The following is a 15,039-nucleotide window of genomic DNA, read 5'->3' as shown; positions in this document are numbered from 1 at the left end:
TCAGTTCTCACTTTGCTTTGGCCATGTCAACAGGCTCCCCGCCTTCCCCACAGAGGCAAAGCTGCTCTGCCCTCAGGATCACGCACCTCTTCCATCTCAGGGACCCTCTCAACAGCCCTCAGGGTGGAAGAGGCCAGGCTGAGACTGGAACCCTGTTCCCATCCAGAGGATGATCACGCTCTGGGTCCCAGAATTGAGGACTCTGCAGGAGTCCTGGCATTCAGCTCCCAATACATCTCATGAGGACACCAAGGCCCAGGAGGTTATTTGCCTGCCTCAGGGTGGGCAGCAAGGCAGTGCCATGAAGGGCCTGGTGTGTGTGGTATGGGTCGAGGGCTTTGGGGTGGCCTGAGGCTCCGCTCCTGCTCAGGGCCGGGCATGAGTTCTCTTGAGAGTTGTGGCCACGCCTCAGGGGAAATGTGACTGTGTCCAGGGCTCGGGTCAGCCAGGCCCTCCCTGGGCCCCTGGGAGCCACCCCCAGCCACCCCCGCATCGCTGGGCCCCAGGCCTAATCCAGCTTAGCAAGCACACAGTGCACGGCCCAGCTCAGCATTCCAGAGTGGCGGGGCCAGGGCCAGTGCCTGCTCCCTCCATGGCTGGCAGGGATGGGGCCTGAAGGTCGGCAACATCAGAGGAAACCGGGGCAGCTGGAGATGGACACCAGGTAGGCACCTTAGGGCAGAGGGGGCAGGTGGGTTCACCACAGCCCACAGGGTGACCAGGCAGCTCATTGACTACAGATGCCCCCCTCAACCCCGCACCAAGTGACAGTGGAAAAGGCCCTGGTCCAGCCACGTGAGCCCTTCAATCTTGGGGAACAGGATACAGCAGCTTCCACTGTGCCCCACTCTTCAGGCCACTTCTACACTGTCTGATCTTCCTGTGCCCAGTCCAGCCACATGTGGCCCAAATGAGGTTCCTGTGGTCCTGGGGATTTGACTTCCTGTCCCTCTGCTGCCCTACTTTGGCCAGACCTGCAGTGGCAGCAAGGTGGAGGTTACTCAGGCCGGCAGCCGGCAGCCCAGGCCACATGGGCAGCATCCTCACCTGCAGGGATGGTGCTGGGAGGCAGGCAGGGCCGGGTCCTCCTGCTTGAACAGGGTTACTCCCCGACATCCTTGGTTAGTGAGCATCTCTGAGAGCCCAGCTCCACCCCAGGAAGGCTGCGTGATCCCACACCGCCTCCAGGGGCACCCAGATGGCAATAAGGATCCAGCTTAACAAACCAGTGACAGCACTGGTTCCATGCCCTGGGAGACTTGAGGGTGGGGTGTGTGGGGAACTGGACCCTGGCCCTGCACGCACTGCCTCGTGGCCTTGAGCAAGTCCCTTGGCCTCCCTGAGCCGCCATTCTCTCCTCAGTCATGCTGTTCAAACGGCTACCTCAGTGCTGGTGAGAATGCCCCAGACAGCCCTGACCCACAGCAGGAGTGCACTGTGAGGGAGGTGGGGCCGGCATCAGAGTAAGCAGGTGTGTTTGGGATTGAGCCAGACAAGGGGAAGACCCGTGAGGGAGAACGTGGGGAAGGCTGGGCCCCAGTGATGAGTCTGGAGAGGATCTGGGACAGGTCTGTAGGAAGCCATCAGCTGCCCCAGGAAATACAACAAAAGTCCCCTTTTCCGTAGAATGAGAAAATGGTTGTTTCTATGGTATTCAGAGCTCACAGATATCAAGGGTAGGAGGAAGGGAGCCTAGTTCATCTTTGCACTACAATTGTCTTTCCTTCTTTGCTTTTGCTGCTAGGAAGCTCAGAGGCCACACAGTCTACAGGGCTCTCTGACATGAGTTTGTGGAATTCTTTACCATGACTTTTGGCTGCTATTTTATACTGTTTGTAAGCTCATTTACAAGCCTTGTTTCAAATGCTGTGTGTTATATGAAAGCAAAGTACCCGTCTGTGTTGAAACTCATGGTCATAGAGAAGCCTGCAGGAGCTGTGACTGGTCAGCAGGGAGTGATGAAGCAGTACTAAGGAAGTTGAGAGGCCTTGTGCAGCTGCTGAGCCAGTTGGGTGGGGCAGGCAATGTGCCAGCGGGCAGGGCACTCACAGACCATAAGGACCGGAACACTGTGAAGCGCCGGTCACATGTCTCGCCTGTAATAAGGCTCCGTGTGTGACGCCGCGGGGGCCCCTGCACCCTCTCGCCAAGGCAGGCGGGCGAGCAGGCAAGGGGACCGTGCCTTGTGTGGACTGGGATCCTGTCCTGCTTGCCCCTTGTTGACCTGGAAGCCCCTGTTCCCTGGGCCTTGGTATCTGGGGACAGGAGGACCTGGCCAGGGGCTTCCCTGAAGTGATGTGCCCAGTGCTCTCCCAGGGAGAGGAGCCTGAGCCTCTGCTGTTAGGGCTCCTACCCTGGTTAGTGGACAGGTGGCAGGAGCCGAGACTAACCTGCCTGGGTGCTGGGGCTGCCTGAGCTTAGGGTCGGGGGAAGCAACGATGACATGGACAGAGGTCACTTGGGAGCAGCAGCTCGGAGTGGACCAAGCTCTGGTTAAGGACCCAGTATGACCTCAGAGGCTCTGTTCACTGTCTGTGGGATAGGGTAGGGGTCCCAGTCCCCTCATCTCATGGGACTCCTGTAAGGGTGTGGGGCGATTCTGAGGTACCCAGAGGGATACTCTGCCTTCCTACCCCTGCCACCTCTTAACCCACTGGTGCTGACCGAGCAGAGGTGCCTTCCAGTCTGGTCGCCGGGGTGGGTGGTCACTGTGTCTGCTGTTAGGGTCCCCACCCTGAGGTCTGCAGCGATGGAGGGGCAGGGACGCAGGGTGAAGCTGGAAACCACTGTGGGACCCAGGGCAATGAAGGCTTGGCTCCAGGCCTCAAACTGTGGAGCGGGAGAGCCAGGCTTGGAGCTGGGTCTCCCCAGGCCCACCTCGGGGGTCCCCAAATTGCATGATAGCCAGTGACTGCAGCTCCGCACCAGTGGGCGAGCCCTGTAGACCCAAAATAGCCCCAGACCTGCAACGGCCCTGGATGCAACCTTCCTCGCCTCCAGAGCCTGCTAAGTGCATAAGGAGATTTCTTCCCCCCTCCCCCAACATGTGCCAGGACACCTGTCAGCATAAATCCCTGACCCTTCTGGAGAAGCGGGTTAGGGTGGCTTAGGTGTGGCCAGGGAGGGGACAGGGACCAGCACCCAGACGTCCCGGGGAGGGCAGGAGACCCTTGATTGTGTCTCCTCCCCAGAGCCTCGCGGGGCTGCTGGGAACTAAGCCTTGGTTTCTTCGTCTGTCAAATAGGGAAAATCCCTCTCCTCCCTCTGAGGATTTTGCTGGGTGAGCTGAGACAGGGTGCCTGTGAGACACGGTCTGTGGGCGCAGTACTGTGGCAGCTCATGGAGGGACGTGGGCTCAGAGCGGCTGGATGGCTCGTGGGAACCTTGGCCTGCCCATGCCTTTCCCACTACACTTTGCTGGTTTTCCTTGGGCCTCTGTTTCCATATCTTAAGGACGGCGGGGAGGGGGGAGCACCTGCCCCACCCACCCTGCACGGTGCTGGGGGGTGAGATGGGCGGACACAAGGAAGTCGCCCAGGGAGGGCCTGTTAAGGAGCATCATGCCCGGGGCCAGCTGAGCAGCCAGCCCTCTGGAGCCCCCGCCCAGGGCCCTTTCCACTAAGCCAGGCCGGATCCCAGGGCCTGGCTTCTGTTGGGTGGGAGAGCCAGCCAAGCCCAGGCAGGTGCCCCACTCTGGCAGGATGTTGAGTTATCCAGCAAACGCTCTGGAGCAGCTGCTGAGCTTGGGGGATTCCATGGGATGAAGAGAAACAGGCACAGTCACTAGAGAAACTAACTGGCCGGCGAGACTGCAGTGGAGGCGAGGGTCAGAAGGGGTCTGACCCAGCAGGGGCGGAGCCTTCCTTGGGGGGGTGCGGGAGAGGCCTGAGGAGCAGCAGCAGGTAGCAGGTTGGTGAAGGCATGTGCTCAGGCAGCTGCAAAGAATCTGGATGTCATAGTAGGCCGCAAGTTTGAAGGGGGACCTTTAAAGCAGAGTTTATATGATACAGACTTTGAGTTAACTTGGTGGAAACTTCCAGTCCCAGTTCCTCTGCCAGACAAGAACTGTTTGTTACTTCTGAGCCAGGCAGTATAGCAGAAGGTGACTTTCCTTCCTTCTGTGCCAATGCCAGGGTCTGGCCTGAGCTGCCAGGGGTGCGTTGGTTCCGGTGGGGACAGGGGTCGTGACAAACCTCAGGTCCAGCCCTGGTGAGGGCACGGCAGCTGAGCACTTAGGCCCCAGCTGTGAGGAACCCACAGCTGGCACCCCAGCTGCTGCTGGCAGTGACACCGGGGTTCAGTGCCCTCAAAGGGCGTCCTGAGTGTGGGGCACCCACCAGGGCAGATGCCAGACTGGCTCTGAGGAAGCCAAAGGGGGCAGCACAGGTGTATCTGACCCACCTGGCAGGGGGAGGGGGAGGGGAGACGGTGCTCCCAGCCCTGTGCTCACAGTCTCCAGCCCCCCAGGCCTGCAGGGACTTCCTGGAACTAGCAGAGACGCACAGCCGGAAATGGCAGCGTGCCCTGCAGTATGAGCAGGAGCAACGCATCCACCTGGAGGAGACCATCGAGCAGCTGGCCAAGCAGCACAACAGCCTCGAGCGCGCCTTCCGCAGCGCCCCCGGCCGGGCCGCCAACCCTAGCAAGAGCTTCAGCGAGGGTGAGCGGGCGCAGGTGGCCTCTGCCCGGGCGTCCCCTCACACAGCCCCCGGGACCCACCCCCTCCACATGCCCACGGCTGGGCTCACCTTGGCTGACACTGGCTGCCCGTGTGGCTTATTCTCCCCACGGCCCCAGACAGGCAGTCTCCCAGTATCCAGGACACAAACCTCGGCGACCCCAACTGTCCCCTCTGTGGCAGGGCTGCCCGGGCTCGAGGTCACAGGTACCCCGGGAAAGGGGTCTGTCAGAAAGGGAAGCTGGGCCAGACTGACCAGCATGTTTAGAGATCAGGGAAGCTTCCAGAAGGAAAGAGGCTCTGAGCATGAGGGTTGAAAAAAAGTGTGTCCCAGGAAAGGGAGCTCGGGCCCCCCAGCTGAGTGACTGAGGTGGGGAGGGGACACAGGGCCTGGACTCTGGGCTCCCCTCTTGGGCAGGCGCGATTTTTGAGGCTGCAAAACTGAGGTAGTGGTTCCTTGTGTCTCTAGGAAGCCTCCTAACCACCAAAGGCGAGGACAGTGAGGAAGATGAAGATACCGAGTACTTTGACGCCATGGAAGACTCCACGTCCTTCATCACTGTGATCACTGAGGCCAAGGAGGACAGGTGGGCTCTGAGAGGAGGTGGAACCTCTCCTGGGTCAGCCTCTCCCGCCCGTTCTCAGCCCCACCTGTTCTTCTTTGCACTCAGGGTTTTTTCTTTAAGTCTTGCTCCAGATGGTGTTTTTGCTTAGATTGGTTCTGTTCTTACTTAAATCAAAAATGCCCAAATAGAGCACCCTGCCTGGGCCCTCAAGCTTCTGACCCACAGCCATAGCGCCCCCTGCTGCTCTGGCCCCCATCTCACCACAGGTGTTCCTGGAAACAGAGATGCACTGACCCCGCTTCCTTCCCTTCCCAACCTCAGTCCAGTGCAGGAATCAAACCAGCACAGGGGACACAGTGGGGTCTGTCTGTGGCAGAGGGGGCCCACGGAGCTCCATGGGGCTCTCTCCAAGATGCCCACCCCTTGGCTCCTCTGCATCCAGGGTCAGCATTCCAGAGCAGGGGCCCCTGGTGAGGACTTTGCTGGACAGCAGCTGCTGCTGCTGCCATGGAGTGTCAGTGGGTGGGAGCCCCTCCAAATCGCTGACCCGAGTCCCTCAGCCCCACCTGAGTCCTGAACCGGAAAAGCCCCTGTTGGAGATGTGGGCTGCCCTTCGGACCTCACCAAGGGCTGGATAGGTCCCTGGGAGGCCTCAGGATTTGTAAATAACTTGCCTTCCTTCTTGTGTTTGCCACAGAAAAGCTGAGGGTGGGACCACAGGCTCTGTGGACTGGACCTCATCAGACAATGTAAGGAGGGGGGACCCTGAGAGGGGCCGAGGGGGAGGTTGGCACTTGGGGAGTTCAGGCCCCTCACCCTGGATGCCTTCATCTGAACTCAGGCAGAGTCTGCCTCTCCCCCCAGCCACGTGCCAGCACCCAGGTCACAGCCAGGGCAAGGCCTAGGGGGCTGAGGAGATGCTCTGGCCTCTGCTGACAGGCACACTCTGCTTCTCTGGCAGGTGCTGGATGGCGCCTCGCTTGTCCCCAAGGGCCCCTCCAAAGTCAAGAGGCGTGTCCGCATCCCCGACAAGCCCAACTACAGCCTTAACCTCTGGAGCATCATGAAGAACTGCATCGGCCGGGAGCTCTCTAAGATCCCCATGCCGGTAGGGGGCGCAGCGGGGTGCCGGGACAGGGTGGGTGTCCTGTGGGGCTTTCCTTGTGCATGGACAAGCAGTAATGGCCCATGGGAAGTACAGGCAGCCCTGGGTGTCATCTTCTTATTGACACCTGAGGAGCACGGAATACATTATAGAATCATGTTCATCGGCACTGCCAAAATCCCCCTGGAGCTTAGGGCTCAGGCTCAGAGGGAAGGAGCCAGGAGGGGTTCTGTGCTGATCAGACGTAGGGACCCGCAGAGCACCTCCCGCCTCACAGATGGGGAGCAGCAGGACTGGGCTGTGTGGGGCCAGGTGGGCCCTCCTCCATGCTGGGCACTGCCCCAAGTGCCCACCCCAGCGAGGTCACCACCAGGCTGAGGGCAGGGTTGGCATCCTCGTGGTGCTGGACCACAGTGGCATCTCCATGGAGAGGGTGCTGGGGGTTCTAGGCCAGACTTGGTTTCACTGTGTGACCAGGAGAGAAAAATAGCATAATAGCTCAATATGAGGAAGACCCACTTCATCCGTTCATTCGTTCACTGATTCCTATGACGCACTGCCAAAATAAGCCAGAAACCCTGGCCTTCCTGGCATTCACATCCCAGGAAGGGAGACTGACAGGAAATGTAATAAAAGTCTGCAAGACGCAAGCAGGTCAGACAGTGGTGAGGGCCCGGAGGCAGGTGAGGAGTGGGGCTGCGGTCTGAGGTCACCAGAGGAGCCTCACTGTGAAGGTGGTCTGAGCAGGTGACATCTCTGAGGGCGCTGTGCGGATTGACCCCAGGTCTGTTGTGCTGAGAGCAGCGGACGCCCAACCCAGACACCCTGACCTGACTCTCCTGCCTGCTCACAGGTCAACTTTAATGAGCCCCTGTCCATGCTCCAGCGGCTGACCGAGGACCTGGAGTACCACCACCTGCTGGACAAGGCGGTGCACTGCACCAGCTCAGTGGAGCAGATGTGCCTGGTGGCCGCCTTCTCCGTGTCCTCCTACTCCACCACCGTGCACCGCATCGCCAAGCCCTTCAACCCAATGCTGGGTGAGACCTTTGAGCTGGACCGTCTGGATGACATGGGCCTGCGCTCCCTGTGTGAGCAGGTAAGGCCCACACACAATCCGGCCAGGCCTGGGGGTCGGAGCCAGACAAATGGGACACAGAAAGGGGCCATCAAGCCAAGGTCCCATCTGGCAGCTGGGCCTTCTGTGATGGGGGCAGGTACCGGCCGCACCATGGAGCTGGCCTCCCGGGGACAGTGAGGGCTGCGTGGAAGGAGAGCTGGGTAAGGAAAGTCAGGTCTGGTATGGGGGATGGGGAGGACTCCTCGGGCCGTGGCGGAGGGGCATTTGCAGAGCACCATTGGGGAGTCAGGTGGACTAGAGCACGGGGTCACCACTGAGCTGAAAAGTGGCAGGCAGGGAGCAGCCTGTGCTCCGTGAGGCCATGGACAGTGACGGTGGAGGCTGGGAGTGTGAGGAGCCCCGGGTCCTGCCCTGGGGCACGGGTCAGTGGGCCTCCATCCTCTCCATCCCTCCCTCCAGGCCTTCCCCACAGGGACATGTGTTCTCCTCATGAGGCAGAGCCAACACCAGGCCCCACAGGCTGGGAGCCTCAGCAGTGGCATTTCAGCCTGAGCCCTGGCATCTCTGTCTGAAGCGGGGGATTCTGTGGGTGCTTCACTGGGTGCTGGGGGGCCCCAAGTGGGTGCTGTGGAAAGACGCCCAGGACAGATTCTGTATCCGGCTGCTGCTGAGCGTCTGTTGTGCCCCGGGCCCTGCTCTGATTCCGGGGGTTGAGCTCAGAAGGCAGACATTCCGAAATCTGGTTTAAAAGGCATGCTCTGCCTGCTGTTTGTACCTGTAGGAGGTCCGACCAGGAAGGTGGGAGATCAGCACCTTTGTAAGGCAGAGCTAGGGATTCACCAATGCTTTGGATGTGGGGAGGGAGGCTGGGGAAGGCAAGGATGATCCTAGGGTTCCTGGCCTGAAGTAAGTGCATTTCGTCGTCGAACAGAGCTGAGCAAGCATCCACGGTGTTACAGATGGTGCTGAAGGTGCAGATGGGTGGCTTTTCTCACGGGGTGGGGTGTGGGGAACAGGTACTGTGTATGTGGATGGTTCTGGCTGTTAGAAAGGGGGTGGTCTGGGAGCGGTTTGGCTGATGCAGCGTGAGGCAGAAAAGAGGTCAGAGAGGAGGGGGCGGCGTCAGGCCTCTGGCTTTTCTCTGCATGGGAGTCATGAGAGGGAAGAGGAGGCAGTTTTATGGGGACTTCAGGGACTTGTTTTATGGGGACCCCCCCCCCGGCTGACACAGAGAGAGTGCGGCGGGGGCTGCTAAGGGTAGAGCAGGGAAGCTGGCGAGGCTTTTGCACCATCCACGGTGGCCTGGAGGCAAGATGGGGGAGTGGGTGGATTCTGGATGCTGTTTTGAAGGAAGAACAGCCTAGGATTTGCTAAAGATTAAGTGAGGAGCATGAGAAAGAGGGGCCAGGGATGACTCTGGAGCATTTGGTGTGAGCAGCTGGACCCACCAGACCATCTGCCCGAGAAGGTGATGACGCAGAGCTCCAGGGCCAGGTCTTTGGGGTCACGTCCCTGAGTTGGCTGCTGGGTGGGCTCTAGGGGGGCCCCGGCCACAGGTATCAGGCAGGTGCGGGAACAGCTCACTCATCACACAGGAGCTGCTGGCAGGATTGTGCTTCTGAGACGTAGGGAGGAAGTGGGGGTGTCGCTTACAGGGCATGTCAGGAGCCCCGGGCTATCTGAGGAGCCTAGCAGAGGTGTCCAGTGAAGCTGGAGCTCACAGCTGCAGTTCTGGGGCGAGTCCGGGAGTTGCCTGAGGAAGTGGGGGAATTGGGAGAGGCTGAGCCCTAACCCGGTGACCAAAGGAGCCACACGAGGAGCAGACAAGGGAAGGCTGACAGCAGTACCTGGCCGGCGAGACCAGGGTCAGGGCACCCAGTGCTGGAGAGGAAGGGCCAGAGGCACTAGACAGGCACAGCTGGCCGCACCACCACTGGGGCTGAGGTGGGACACTGGCTCTGCAACCTGTCCAACTCTGCCCCTCAGTTGAAATGGCTTCCCTGGTCTGGGCCTCCTCAGGGAAGTGGGCAGGTTAACGTTTCAGAAAGTGGGCATGAAGCCCCTGGCAGCGCCAACTGCCCTCGCTTTATTCACCCTCAGCACAGCTTGTCACAGCTCAGCCATCACCCCCATTTCACAGCCCGAGAGTCAGGTGTGCAGACACCCCAGCCCAGGTCTCAGGCCTGCGGTGCTTGGGGTGTCCCCCACCAGCCACCCAGGCTGCTCCCATGGCCTTGCACTGTCCCTTCCGGGGCAGGGGGTGAGGGCCCCTGCTGTAGGTCCATGGCTCCCAGGGCCACAGGACCGTTCACACTGGGCACAGGGCAGGCTGGCCCCAGCTGGTTGGGGGCAGGCCTGGGACATGTCTAGCAGATGCTCACATCCTGTGGATCTGTTCCCAGGTGAGCCACCACCCACCCTCTGCTGCCCACTATGTGTTCTCCAAGTACGGCTGGAGCCTCTGGCAGGAGATCACCATCTCCAGCAAGTTCCGGGGGAAATACCTCTCCATCATGCCGCTAGGTGAGTGGGGCAGAAAGACATTCTGGATGAGGAGGAGGGTTCTGCCAACCCAGAAGCCAGCTTGGGCCCTCCAGGGGTGACAACAGTCTCCCAGCAGGCCTCCTGGATGCCCCCTGGCTTGTTCCCTGTCCCCAGTCTGCACAAATACTGCTTCTGGTTCTCAGGACACTAGGACTATGGGCAGGCAGGCAGGCTGGCTGGGACCCAGCGTGGTAGGCCATGGCCTCTGACCCTACATCTGGCCTACAGGTGCCATCCACTTAGAATTCCAGGCCAGTGGGAATCACTACGTGTGGAGGAAAAGCACCTCGACTGTGCATAACATCATCGTGGGCAAGCTCTGGATCGACCAGGTCAGGGGGTGCCCTTGGGGAAGGGGCATGTGGCCTGGGGATCGGCCGCTGACCACCCCTTCGCTCACCAGACAGGGGACATCGAGATTGTGAACCACAAGACCAAGGACCGGTGCCAGCTGAAGTTCTTGCCCTACAGCTACTTCTCCAAAGAGGTGGCCCGAAAGGTAAGCAAGGCCACCTCCTGGAGCCTCAGTCAGGGAGCCCAGAAGGGGGCGTGTGCCTACGCTGGCCCTGCCAATGTCCACAGGTGACAGGAGTCGTGAGTGACAGCCAGGGCAAGGCCCACTATGTGCTGTCAGGCTCGTGGGATGAACAGATGGAGTGCGCCAAGATCGTGCAAAGCAGCCCCAGTAGCCCCAGCTCGGATGGGAAGCAGAAGACGGTGTACCAGACACTACCAGCCAAGCTGCTGTGGAAGAAGTACCCGCTGCCGTGAGTGGGACTGTGGGGTAGGGGGGACAAGGAGGCGAGGGAAGTGGACAGGGCAGGCAGGTAACCTCATCCAGCCAGACAGGGAGGGAGCAGCAGGCAGAGATCCACATGGGAGGGGAGGACAGTACTGTGTGCTGATATCCCAGTATGGGGGCGACACCCAACTGTAAGTAAGTGTGACACACAAGTCCTACACAGAGACTTTAAATAGGCTGATAGGACAAGCCCCATAGTCCAAGAGTGCAGGAAACACAAAACTATAAAAGTGACACAGCTGATTCCAAAGAGAATGAAAATTCTACAAAGGGAAAACAGAAGAACTGAAGTTGAGAACTCCATGAGAAGGTTTAACAGAGAGAATCTACCGACTGAATATAGGTCAGAAGAAATCATCGAAATCTTCAGATAAAGAGACAAAACCTGGAAAAGACAAGAAGCTAAAGTGAGAGGCTAGCCCCCTGGTGACCCGGAGTGAGTCCTGGGGCAGCCCCAGGGCCTGAGAGGTGCAGCATCTGGACGTTGGGTGCACATCGAGTTTGAGAGCAGGGTCCAGCCTGCTTCCAGTCAGAGTCCAAAAGAAAGAGCATATCTGAAAACACCAGAGAATTTCCCACACCTAAATCTATACAGTGAAACTGTTGAAACTAAGTCATAAAATATTAAGCAGCCAGATTTTAAAAAGACTGTACTTTCCAAGGAACAGCAGTAACGGGAGCCTGAAGACAGTCAAGCGGAATCTTCCAGGTACAGAAAGACTCACTTGCCAGCCTGGTATTATACACCCAGCGAGAACAGCCTTATAGAGCAAAGCTGAAACACATGTTTTCAGACAAATAAAACCTCATTTTGCCCCCAGCAGACCTGCACTAAAGGATACAGCTTCCAGATGGAAGAACCAAGGTGTGTGAATAAATGAAGCACAAAAATCATGTGGACAGTGAATTAACAAGAACAATAGTGTCTTGTGAGGGTTAAAATCTAAACATTAAGTACAACCGCACAATCATGGAAGTCAGAAGAGCGATAACTGGAAGGAAACTTTTCCAAGGCCCTTGTGTTACCCGAGAGGTGGGTTAGGATGCGCACTGACTTTTGACTCTTTGAAGTACACAAGTTGTAATTCCGAGAGCAACCACTAAATTAATATGTTTGGTTGGAATCCCAGAACTAAAGGAAAGAAATAAATGGAAAGGAGAGAGAAAGTAGTTAAAGAAAAACGATGGAGATAAATGTCCCAGAATAAAGAGATGAAAGACCTTGGGTTGAAAGGGCCTGTTATATTCCAGAGATGAAAGAGAAAGAAAACTTCTGCCCAGACCACACTACAGTGAAAATGAAGGATACCAAAAAGAAAATTCAAATAGCCTTAAGAGAGAAAAGGTTTCAGTAGAGAATGAAGAATCAGGTTGATGTCACATTTTTTAACAGCCAACACCGGAGTAATATTTTCAAAGTAATGAAAAAAATGAAATCAGAGTAAAATTTTCTGTCCAGCCAAGCTATCATTCAAATATGAGGCCATGATTTAAAAAAAAAAAAAATTCTCAGGCAAACAGCCTCAAGTTTGCCACACAAAAACCCACAATGAAAAGGGTACTGGACATAGTACTTTAAAACAGGGGAAGAAATCCAGAAGGTGCTGTGGTAGGTACATAAAATGAAAAGTTGGGTGTATTTTTTTTAAACAATTAATAAGACCAAAGAAAAAGAGAAAATATTCCCACAATAATCCAGAATTAAAAGTGTAGGTAATGTTAACATGATGGGGTTTGGGGAGACAGAGAAGGCACCAGGGATGTGAAGGAAGAGACAGAAGATTTCTAAATTAGTAAGAAAATATTAAAAAGAAAAAGGACAAATAAAAACAGTAAATTAACACAGTAGAAATAGGTCTAAGCATAATAAATATAAATAGATGAAACTCAGTAGTTAAAAAGCAAAATACTGACTGGATTTTTAAAAACCCAGATGCATGGACCTTCTAAGAAAGATCCAAAACATAAAGATGGGCAGAGGCTGAAAGTAAAAGACAGACATATCATGGAAATACTAACCCAAAAAGCTACAACAGCTATATTAATATCAGGTAAAAATAGACTAAGACAAAGGCATTATTAAGGGTTAAAGAGACGCTACATGATAAAAGGCTGAGTTCTTTGAGAAGGCATAATGTTGTTAGACATTATGCAGGTAGCCTCAAAAATACACAGCACGTATTGATAGGAAAGGGAGAAATGGATAAACCTATCACCACAGTGGGAGACAGAGAGATTTCAGTACACCCCGTCTCTTGCTGAGTCAAATGGGAAAAAAACAACACAGGATATACATATAATTATGGTTGCAACAATCAGAGAACATGTTTTTTACTCAAGTATACATGGAATTTATGCAAAAATCATGTACTAAACTCTAAAGAAAGGCTCAACAAGTGAAATCTATAAGATAATTAAGTTAGAAGTTATGAACAAGATGTCAAAAAGTCCCCACATATTTGGAAATTTTTTTCAGTTGCTAATAACTCATGGGTAAAATAATAAATTAGAATGGAAATTTTAAAATGCCTAGAACTGAATGAGAAGAAAAAAAGATATCAAAACTGTCTGGATGTACTAAAGGCAATGCTTCAAAGGAAATGTATTGCCTTAAATAGGTATAAAAGCTTATAAGGCTTTTTCTTTTTTGAGTTTCCAATCTAAGAAATGAGAGAAAGTTCAACACAGAAACTGAAAGAATGAAGAAAATACACCTTAAAAATAAAAGCAGGGATTAGTAAAATAGAAAGAAGTAAAGTAAGAAGTTAAAAAAGCCAGAAGTTGATTCTTTGAGGGGAAAAAAAAGAAAACTACTAGCAAGACTGATCAAGAGAAAATATAGACATAAATATTAATAAAAGTTTCATATGACATTTAAAGTATAAAAATATCATTAAAATTTTATAACTTACAAGAAATGAGTCTTGAAGGAAAAAAAAGCATGAATAGTCCTATAATAAAGAAACTAAGCAGTAGTTTAAAAATTCCCACAGGGAAAACAAAAGCCCAGATAATTTTATAGGTGAATTCTACCAAATTTTTAAGATATATTATCCCAATTTTATATAAAATCTTTCAGACCACAGAAAAAGAAGAAATACTTTCCTCTCTTATCCTGTGAAGCCAGTATAAGATACCTGACACCAAACCAGGCTAACAGAGTAGTAGGAAAATAAAAGTTCTACATACGCTCTTTCACTCATGAATATGTAAGCAAAATTCCAAAACAAGACATCAGAAAATCCAATAGTATAAGAAAAACAACGTTCTTCAATCATGTTGAGTATATCCTGGGTATCTAAAGATGATTTTATACTAGAAAATTCATAAATTAACTCATCACTTTAACAGATCTGAACAGATTCAGAAAATGCATTTTGGGTGCCTCAACGTAAGATTAATATGCAAAAGTCTGTTGCATTTATACACACTAAAAGAAAACAATGAGAAAACACAGTTTCAGAGAAGACACCAGTTATCATATCAGCAAATATAAAGGACCTTATAATAAATTTTCTCTGTAGAGGTCTTGCATATAACACTTTGCTGAGATATCAAGGAAGAGCTAAATGAATGGAGAAAGATACCATGTTCATGGGTAGAATGAGTATTATAAAAATCTCATGATCTAAAGAGTCAGTAAATCAAATAAAATCCCAATAGTGATTTTCATGGAACTTGATATTATGATTTTTTACATTTATATTGAAGAATAAAGGGCCAGGATATTTCTAAAGAAGAACAGAAAAAAAGAGGACTTATTTTGAAGCTACAGTGAAACAGAGCAGTGAGCCCAGAAACAGCCCCTGGATATGCATGTATCTTTGGTATATAACAAAGGTAGCATATCAGATCACATGGACAAATGGCACCATCACTAAAAGGATCTAGGGAAAATGGTTATCCACACAGAAAAAGACTACATGAATCTCTCTCTTACATTATCACAAAAATCAACTCCAAATAAAGGTCTTACAATAAGTACTAGATTTGACTAGCTCTTAGACAGTGAGTTAAACTCTAAGTAGAAAACACAGTATCTTTTAGAACTTAAGCAAATATATCTTAAATAATGGAAAAAAAACTGATGCAGTTCAATTAAAATACTTTTGTTCATTAAAAGAAATTTTGCTTATTAAAAGACAATTTAGAGAAAGCAAAAAGACAATATATAAATTTAGAGAGGGTAATCATGATATTTACACCTGACAAAGGATTAGTATATTAAGAATACATAAAAAGATGTAAATAAAAAAAAAAAGA

General features: G+C 53.0%; 1 protein-coding gene across 6 annotated transcripts in view; it reads left to right on the top strand.

Moving 5' to 3' along the window:
- The window catches only part of OSBP2 (oxysterol binding protein 2), a 117,035-nt gene that overhangs the window by 95,101 nt on the left and 6,895 nt on the right, over positions 1-15,039 (top strand). For all 6 annotated transcript variants that reach the window (XM_014559329.2, XM_032471517.1, XM_032471518.1 and 3 more), the window contains 9 exons: positions 4,468-4,660; positions 5,148-5,265; positions 5,942-5,993; positions 6,206-6,352; positions 7,203-7,448; positions 9,833-9,953; positions 10,203-10,306; positions 10,378-10,473; positions 10,557-10,741. In XM_014559329.2, coding sequence (XP_014414815.1) covers positions 4,468-4,660; positions 5,148-5,265; positions 5,942-5,993; positions 6,206-6,352; positions 7,203-7,448; positions 9,833-9,953; positions 10,203-10,306; positions 10,378-10,473; positions 10,557-10,741 — 1,262 coding nt within the window. The remainder of the gene's footprint in view (positions 1-4,467; positions 4,661-5,147; positions 5,266-5,941; positions 5,994-6,205; positions 6,353-7,202; positions 7,449-9,832; positions 9,954-10,202; positions 10,307-10,377; positions 10,474-10,556; positions 10,742-15,039) is intronic.

This window comes from Camelus ferus, chromosome 32 (genome assembly GCF_009834535.1).
Source record: "Camelus ferus isolate YT-003-E chromosome 32, BCGSAC_Cfer_1.0, whole genome shotgun sequence".
NCBI lineage: Eukaryota > Metazoa > Chordata > Mammalia > Artiodactyla > Camelidae > Camelus > Camelus ferus.
Note: the sequence above shows the minus strand (reverse complement) of the source record. Positions and strands in the feature narration are given on the sequence as shown.